General features: G+C 30.5%; 1 protein-coding gene across 1 annotated transcript; it reads right to left on the reverse strand.

Annotated features, from left to right (window-relative positions):
• Window positions 1-8,750: 8,750 nt before the first annotated feature.
• Window positions 8,751-9,217, reverse strand: BDBG_16828 (uncharacterized protein; the record flags this gene model as incomplete). The annotated part of the gene is made up of 1 exon (XM_031724700.1): window positions 8,751-9,217. The coding sequence occupies exon 1, from the start codon at window positions 9,156-9,158 to the stop codon at window positions 8,751-8,753; it is 408 nt and encodes a 135-aa protein (XP_031577749.1). The 5' UTR covers window positions 9,159-9,217.
• Between the last annotated feature and the right edge of the window lie 621 nt (window positions 9,218-9,838).

Here is a 9,838-nt window from a genome sequence, read left to right on the forward strand (position 1 = left end):
TAAAGTCATTTAAAGCAATAAAAATAATTTAAATTGAGAAGTAGAAATCATGATCTCATTTGAAAAATGTGACAAGAGTAGACAGTAAGTCTCACTGAGACAGTATAAGACTACTATCTAATGCTAAAACCGTGTAATGGGATCAGTTGAATTGATAATGAGACTATCAAAAAATCTGGTCCTGGTCTCAGACACAGTCACACGGTCAGTCTAGAACTTAGTTTTTTAGACATGAAGATACATGATCATAGAACATCTTCATCATTATATTATAATATCACTTCTTCTATCACATAGTCAGAGAAATCTGCTTCAACAACTGTTTCACAATCAGAGTTAAATATCATTAGTAGAAAGATATTCATGAACATCTTCTTCATCTGTGTGAATGCAGCTTCAGCATTCACTGATCACTGAAATACTAAGTCTCTCTTGATAAGTTCTGTAAGTGGTCTTATGATATCTGAGAAGTTTCATATAAATCACTGATAGAAGTTAGCAAATTCAATGAAGCTTCATACATCTTTCATAGTATATAAAGCTTCTCATTCAGGAATGACAGAGACTTTCTCAGAATTCATTTAAATTCTCTTATCAGCTTCTATAATAAAACTCAGATATTTAATACTCTTGACTTCAAAATCACACTTGTTAATATCTATCAGTAGTTCTGCTTCTTATAGTCATTGTAATATCTTCTGTACATGTTCTTGATATTCTTTCCTGAACTCATCAGTGAAGATGAGAATGTCATTAAGATATACAGATGTGAATTTATCAAGAAAATCTCAAAGTGGTCAGTTGATATACTTCTGAAATATACTGAGAGTGTTAGCTAGTCTGAAGAGAGTAACTACTCATTCAAAGAGATCATACCATGTTCAGAATGCTGTAAGTCACTCATCTTCTTCAGTGATGCAAATCTTATGAAATGTGATGATGACATCTAGTTTTATAAATCATTGAGCTTGTTCAATGTGAGCTAGAGTTTCATTGATAAGAGATAGTGAATAGTGATCTTTCTTTGTTATTCTATTCAGTTCTCAATAGTTCACACAGAATCAGAGTTCTTCATCTGATTTCTTTGCAAAGAGAATAGAGGCGGTGATGAAAGAATTGCTAATGCATATGAATTCTTTATTCAATAGATCATTGAGTGTCTTTTGAAGAAGAAGAAGTTCATCTTGAGACATGTTGTAAAGAGAGTCTTATAATGATTTGAAGTTCTTATCATTCTTCTTCTCTAACTTGATACTGTGATTTACTTCAGAACCTTGTAAGAGAGGTATGTTTATAATATTATCTTATTGAAAGACATCTAGATATTCATGATATTATTGAGAGAGTTTCATATAAGAATCTGTTATTGTAATATGAGATAACTTTTCTAGAGTCTTTTTGATATCAGTCAGACTGATGAAATAGATTGTTACATAATTCTGCTATCAGCAACTTCTTTTTCAGAGTATTTCATACATATTGACAGAGATCTGTGTCAGGTTTGTAATCTTATGAATATCATCTTTATGAATTCTATCATTATTAGAGAATATCAAGCTTCTATTTCAAGCATTTAATAAGATGTCTTATTCAGATAGTCAGATAAGTTCTAACATAAGATTATAATCAAGATTATCAACTTCATATATATAGATATCTTCACATTGATGTTCTCTCACATCTATAATCAACTTCATCATATAACAGGTACAAATATCTTTTGAGTTATCAAATTCCGCAAGAAGTCAGGGTTTGATAAGAGAATACACTGAAGATTGTAACATCTTATGACTGAAGATTTAATCATTGTATAATGACATAGACTGCTGTCTATCATGACTTTCATATTATACATGTTATTGATCACAGTAGATACAAGAATTACATTCATTGTTATTTTCTCTTCAAATTATTGTCATCTGACCTCTTCAAGCTTCTGTTTGTGAATTTGAATAGAAGCTAATCTTTTCTCTGTTTTATCAAGACATTTTTATAATTATCTTTCAAATCTTTCTCCACTGTAATGTGGTTGACACAAACAGACACTGATTTATTCTTTGAGTGAGAAGGCATATAGATTAATCAGCAGTTGAAAGTAATATGTTTTGATCAGTTACAGTTAATGCACACTTCTTATTAACATTGATTGACAACTTCTTCAGAAGTGATTTCAGGAACTCAGAAGTCTGTTCAGACAGCAGAGACTCTTGCTTATGTATAGATATTTATGTCTACTCAATTCATGACATCTATATCATTGTTATTCTTCAGCACAGGTGTATGAGTGACTGAGTTATTTCTCAGCATAGATGTATAAGTATAACATCTTCTATCACTGTTCTGTATACTCTTGAGCTTGATAAGACAGTCATTCAATATCTGAAGTTATACACAGAAATCTTCATAAGTCTGATCTTCATCTACACTTACAAGAATCTATAAGAGTTTGAAAGTTAATGCCTTCTTGAGTATACTAATCTTTATTCAATTCTCTTAAGATTGATCACCTGCTTCTAGAATCTTGATGTTGAAGTCAGAAATGAATGTTGTAAGAGAAGTATTTCTCTATCAGATACTCTGTAATCAATCTAACACTTTCTATTATATGACAGTGTCTTAGAACAGAATATCAAGATGTTTAATAATATTATCAGATGTTTGTAATACTGGTTTACATGCTTTTATCTATGAATGAAACTTCTGTTTCATGCGATTCTTCAATCATTCATTAATATACTAATCTTGATTAATTAGTGAACTGATAACATCTTCATTCACACTCAGTTTCATGAGCATTTTCATCCTTCATGATGAGTAGAGAGTGAGATTGAAGATATTGAAATATATAAGAGTATCTAAGTGTTCTTTCAGTGCTTTTGTATTTGATTCTGTCAGTATTGAAATTGTCTGTATAGAGGTTTCTTGTTGAGATAATCATTGAATTTCTTCATATTGACATTGTTAAGTTGCATGCATATCAGCTATTTATTGTTGATGTAATTTCAACATTACTCAGAGTCACTGTAGCACTGTGTTTATGCTTATATTTAAGAGTTCTTTCATACTATCATTAGACATGATTATATCAATCATTGAATGTGTGATATCTGAAGAAGTGTAATTGTATGAATATCTTATATATCTGAGTGTCAGAACTCTCAGATCTTTTACTGACATTCTCTTTATAAGATCTTATTACAGGGTCAGAGTGACTGGTGAGCAAGCTTCTATTTAAGAACTCAGTGTCTGCTTAACTGTGTTTCTCTTTCTTATATGTTATTACATGTTCAGGTATCTTCTTGATGAATAATCATTTCTAATAAGAAGATAATATGTGAATAATCATTTCTAATAAGAAGACAAAGAATATTTTTCAAGTGTAAGAGACCTACACTGAATAGATCAGTATAATATATAGGTCTTATATAACAAAGTGAAAAATGTTAAAGAAGGAAAAGAAAGAGAAAGTGTGAGAATCAGTGATTGAAGTGAATATTTATACATGTATGCAGTGTGTACGCGGTGAAGCTTCAGAGTAGAAAAATAGAAATTTCATAAGTTTTTCAGCTGAGAATCAGTGATTGAGAATGACTGAGAATCGGAGCTTTCAGCGGAATCTATGAAGTGTAAGGGAATAGTCTATATGATGATCGGGCGCAGCCCGTCACATAATTATAAAGTCATTATTCAATTCATTATTCTCATCAGGTGAAAATTTCAGTTATATGCCTGTTATCATTGAGATCCCCGCAGGGTTGACCTTATTCATTTCAAAATCTTTCAATATTTCTTCAATATAATGACTCTGTGTAATCACTAGATTTCCATCTCAGTATTTAATCTTCATTCTCAGATAAGATTTATTCTGTTTAACTTCTTTTATCTTAAATCTTTTCCTGATTTCTATTAAAATTCACTCAATTTCACTCTCTTCAGACCCTGTGATTTGACAGTCATTGATATATAGTGTCAAGAATAACTTGTGAATTAAATGATAAAGAAATTCACTGTTGTAAGATGAGATCTTGAATTCTAGATTTATCAAGTGTTCTGTTATAAGAAAATATCATATTCTTACTATCTGTTTCATTCTGTATAAGCTCTGATGTACAAGCTCTACTAATTCATCACAACTGTACTTGATCTCTGTGAGTAGTTACATAAATATTATCTTGTTCTGAAACAATACCTCATTTAAAAACACAGATACATAGTCAATCAATCCAACTTTTCAATTTCTTACTGTTGATATAGTAAATAAGCTCTGTAATGTAGATTCAGATATCATTGCTGTATATAACTTATTATAATAAATATCTTGTTATTGTAGAAATTCTCTAATCACTTCACAAGCTCTAAAGCAGATAATTTCATTCTTATTATCACACTCTCGGCCGCGTCAAGGCCTCATTGCAGTTCCACACGGCTCATCACTTCTATGAGAATGATTTCATCCTGTTCAAACCGGTTTTCAACCACTCTATGACATCATTTAGATATATTATAGAAAGATCTGATTGATAAATATAAGAACCTCACTTCTATACAAGGTCAGCAGATTACTCTTTCTTAATAATGAGATGTCACTGAGATATCACTTCAGCTATTCTCACTCATGAAATAAGAGAAGAGTATGCACTCATTATCTATATAAAATAGCTAGATACTGACTCCTCATCAAAGAAGTCAGCAATTCATTTTTCTTATACTGAAATATATATAAGAGTTACTGTGTTTCTCATACAATCTTCTTAGTATACTAAGTACTGTATCTGTAATATTCTCATGATAACTCTGTAGTCTATAAGCTCACTATTTAAGCAAGATAGTCAAGCTTACTTATATAGCTTCTTAAATAACTATCTCTATATAATATCACTGACTAGTCATCAATCCAGTTCTATTATATTACAATTCAAATTACTCAATCTGATTATAAGTTTAAATCAGTCAAGCTCTAACAGACTGATATGATCTCATGTATTTATACTGAGACTAATCTGATCTCACTCTCTGAGAGAAACTTCACATCATTCTCTAAAGTGTATATATCTCTATCTTAGCAGAAATCTGAGATTTCTGAACTTACTGTATACTTTAATATATGTTCTTCAACTGTTCTATCACTGCTGCAGCCTCTACACATCTATATCTATTATAAAGATAGAGAGATTAAGATTGAAGATTCTTTAAAGAATAAGAAAAATATATTATCTGAATTTCACAGCTTTATCTGTACTCTTAAATGAAAATTCCACCTTAATCTGAGCCAGTTTAATACTCATGAGATATAAGTAATATATACTGTCAATCTTCTTGAAGACATCTCTGCAACTACTTGAGTCATTAAGAAGAGAGAGCTTAAGTGTACTAATACTATTATGACTTGAAAAGAATTCAAGAACTTTCTACTGAATTAAATTGAAGATTCTTACAACTACAGCTTCACAGCAGTATAGTAGTTCAACTTATTATATTAATAAGATAATAAGAATTCTTCTGATTTCAATGTAAGATTTGAAGAATATTAAGAGAAATTAACTGATAATTTAAATCAATTAATGATACAGCTTTACCTCATAAAGCTAACTCACAAGATGTGAATAATGATATCACAGTATCAGAGTTTATCAATCAATTACACTGAGCTTGTTAACTTAACTTTTCAGATCTATTTGAATAATTAATACTCTGAGAAAAAGATTAATAAGATCTCTTCTAAGTAATTAATAATAGAATCTAAATAGCACTGTGATAGCTCTAGTATGAAGAAAGTAAAGAAGAATTTCAAGTATTCTGATTCTTCACTCACTGTAAAGAAATATTAAAAAAGATTTGACAAAGATCTCTATTTTAACTGTAAAGCTGATGATTACTATACTAGTAATTATAAGAAGCTGAAGAAGAAAAGAAACTGAGAAGATATCTTCTCAAAGTTAACTTCTCTTTTGACAAATGTATTCATGAAAGATAAAGAAGAGAAAGAAATAAAGAATTAATAATTCTCATATCTTTGAGTTCATATTATAATCACAATAAATACTCTGAATGAGAAGATATCAGTGAGATGTCTACTCAACTTCAGAGTGAATATCAACTTCATATTCTATTTCTTTTCTTTGATAAAGAATTGAAAGAAGATAGATCTGTCAGATCATATAAATTTTACTGATGAAATAAAGTATCACTATTTTAGCATAATTCAAGCAAAGTATATGATCACAGACTTAGAAGAAATCTTTAAGAAGAGCAGTCTGCTTCTTCACACAGTTAATATTATAGATGAGAACATCATTCTAGATCTTCTATAATTGAGAGAAAACAATTCTCTTATTAACTGAGTTATTCAGATATGACAGTACTGTCTCACTAATGAAGAGACAGTGATAGAGAAATCTGAAGAGTTTTATTAAAAGAATCTTGAGAAAAAGATAGAGTTGATATACTATATAGTAGATGACTGAGACTTGAGAACAGGTGAAGAAGTCATCACTCTCACTACAAGATTAGCAGCAGTATCTGTTATTAAAGACAGATATATATAATGTCTCTTTATAGATTATAAGAATATCTTTTTAGAAAGAGAAGCAGTGAAGTTTTCTGATATCAAGATATAATATAAGATTCATCTTGAAGATGATGTAATAACACTGTACAGATCTCTTTACAACTTGTCTGTAAAGAAATTGAATGTTCTGTGTAAATATCTTGAGAAAGTGTAATTAAAGAACTAAATACACTCATCAAAGAGTTCAGCAGAGATACTCATACTCTTTATATCTAAGAAGAATAATAGACTATATCTATGTATAGACTACAGAGATCTCAATAAGATGATGATTAAGAATTACTATTTATTATCATTAATTAACAAGATAATTAATTGATTATCTGAAGCAAAGATGTTCTCAAAGATTGATATATAAAATATCTATCATAGAATTAGAGTTAATGAAGATGATGTTTAAAAAATGACTTTTTATATTAAGTATGATAATTTTGAATATCTTGTTTTATCTTTTAATCTTTGTAATACTTCAGTCATCTTTCAGATCTATATAAATAAGATACTGTGAGACCTTGTTAATGTCTTCTGTATAATATACTTGAATGATATTCTAATCTTCTCAAAAATGAAGAAAGAACATGATACTCATGTTTAAGAAGTGTTAAGTCACTTGAGATAGTATTAGCTCTATATAAACACTGAAAAATACTCATTCTACATACAGAAGATTGATTTCTTAAGTTATATTATTAAGATTAATAACATCTCAATGAATAGAAGTCAGGTCTTCATCATTCAGAACTGATCAGTATTACAGATGTATCATGAGATACAGATGTTTCTAGAATTTGTAAATTTCTATAGATAATTCATCTATACATATTCACAGATTACTGTCTCTCTTACAGATCTGTTAAAAAGAAGTGTAAAAGACAGGAAAATAAGACTGTGTACTCTCATTCAAGATACTGTATAGATATTTATAGAATTGAAACAAGCTTTTACAGATGTTACAATGCTAAATCACTTTAACTCTGACTTACTTAGTCAGTGTGAGACTGATGTATCTGAGAATAAAGTCTGTGAAATCTTTTCACAGTTAATATTGAAGATCTTTCAATATTGAAAGAATCAGAGAATAATAATCTCTGAGAATACAGACAATGAAATATCTGTGAGAGAAGACTTTTTCATAAAGTCTATAAGATACTGTGAATAAAGATCAGTGATCTTCTTCTTCAAGAAGTTATCACTTATACAGAGAAGAAATAATACTTATAATCAAGAGATGTTAGTAATTATTGAATTCTTTAAGATCTGATAACATTATCTTCAGAGTAGTAAGTACTCAGTGTAAGTTCTTACTAATTATACAAATCTATATTACTTCTTGATAACAAAGAGCTTGATAAAATATCAAGTCAAGTAAGTAAAGCTGCTTTTGAAGTATAATTTCTATATCTGATATTATTCAGATCAGCTTAATCCTGCTGATATACTGTTTAAACAGTCTGATTATAATATCATTAATATGAAGAAGAATTCTATAAAAGAATCTCTATCATCACTGTAGAAGAAGCTGGCTGCAGAGAGTTGAGATTCTCTGAAGCTTAGAAACAGCACTGATAAGACAGCTATATAACTCAGTATAGAAGATGAAAGAAAACCTGAATCTCTGCAGAGAACTGATACTGAAGATCATGATCTTCTTATATTATATCTTACTATTATTGAATTGACAAAGAATAAAATGATCTACAATCTTTCAACTCAACTACTTTTAAAATTTATTAATAAATTATAGAAGAGAGACATCTCTACTATAGCTTAAATTCAGAAGTTGAAGAAGAAAGAATCTGATTTAAACTTGAAAGAGACAGACTCTGAGCAGAGCAGTTCTGCTAAGAAATTAAGTCACTGATAACTAGAAGAATATAAACTTCTACTGCTAAATAATTCAGTCTTTATTTCTCATAGCAGAGTAGTGTATCAGAAGTTATTAAGAATTCATTATAATAATTCTCATATGAGACACTTTGAATTAGAGAAGACTGAGAAGCTTCTAAAATATAAATATATTTAAAATAAGCTCTGAACAGATATTAAAGAGTATATTAAGACTCATAATATCTGTTAAAGAATAAAGATTCTGCAGTATAAGTAATACAGTGAGTTGATATTACTATCTGTTTTAAAGAACTTATAATAGAATCTATTAATGAATTTCATAGTTACACAACCATCACCGCTCCACCACGAACTCGCTCGATTTTTCGAATAAGAACCCGCCGATAGATCCATCGAAAAGCCCTCGATCATACGAGCATTCTGACCCCATCGCCGACCGCATACCCTGTGTGGTGGTGGAGTTATCCAGCCAAACGTGAACCGGACGTTGTTCGAAACTCCTGTGTGGGATTATCCCCCGTTCTCCCCTACCACACCACAACCCCGGGCCAAAGTGCCATACAAATTGTAAGGTGAAGAGACCTAGCCATATGCACCAATCTTCTCGATTTTGGAAGATCCCTGATCTGTAGTTGTGGAGATATCTGAGGAGCGACCTCCGCGAAAACCCTGTCCATCTTTGATGTTCCAAAACACCAACGCCAAGTCTCACCCTCGTACCGCCCTTCCCAATCTGGCCCATCCCCAGCAGAAAAATACAAAAAGATACCTCAGTGATAATATCAAGCACATAATCAACAGACTCTTCTGAAGTGCAACCTCCATGGTCTGTCGTCAGTGTATCTAGACTTCAACACCAAGTCTCACCCTTGTACTACCCCTCTCAATCTGGCCCATCCCCGGCAGAACAATACAAAAAGATACCTCAGCAACAGCATTCAATACATAATCAGTGAACAATGAGTCAACAGCACATCAATAACTATAAAATCAGTATACCTCAAGGTCTGACTGAGCCTTTGATCCCTGCACAGTGAGATATATTAAATCTAGCTTTAATATCTCAATATTCAATAGATTCTGTAAGAGATTGAGAACAGCAACACTAGGTTTCTATTGAATTTAAGAATTAACTCTATATTGATATAATCATTGACAAAGTCTTCTATTTTGAGATATAAATAACCAGTTTCTCTACATCCTGCTGACAATATTTATATTATTATATAGAAACAGACTTATATTCTCTATAATATCAAGACTCTGAAGAGAGAAAGTCTTGATAGAAGATATACAGTAGTGCATATCTTAGCAGTTTCTATCTCATTCTTCTGCAGCAGTTAATGCAAAAAAAAGATCTTAGAAATAGTTTTTTACTTCTCTTGAAAAAGTAAGGTGTTTTTCTCTGAGTTTTATACAATA

Source organism: Blastomyces gilchristii (assembly GCF_000003855.2).
Source record: "Blastomyces gilchristii SLH14081 genomic scaffold supercont1.5, whole genome shotgun sequence".
Taxonomy (NCBI): domain Eukaryota; kingdom Fungi; phylum Ascomycota; class Eurotiomycetes; order Onygenales; family Ajellomycetaceae; genus Blastomyces; species Blastomyces gilchristii.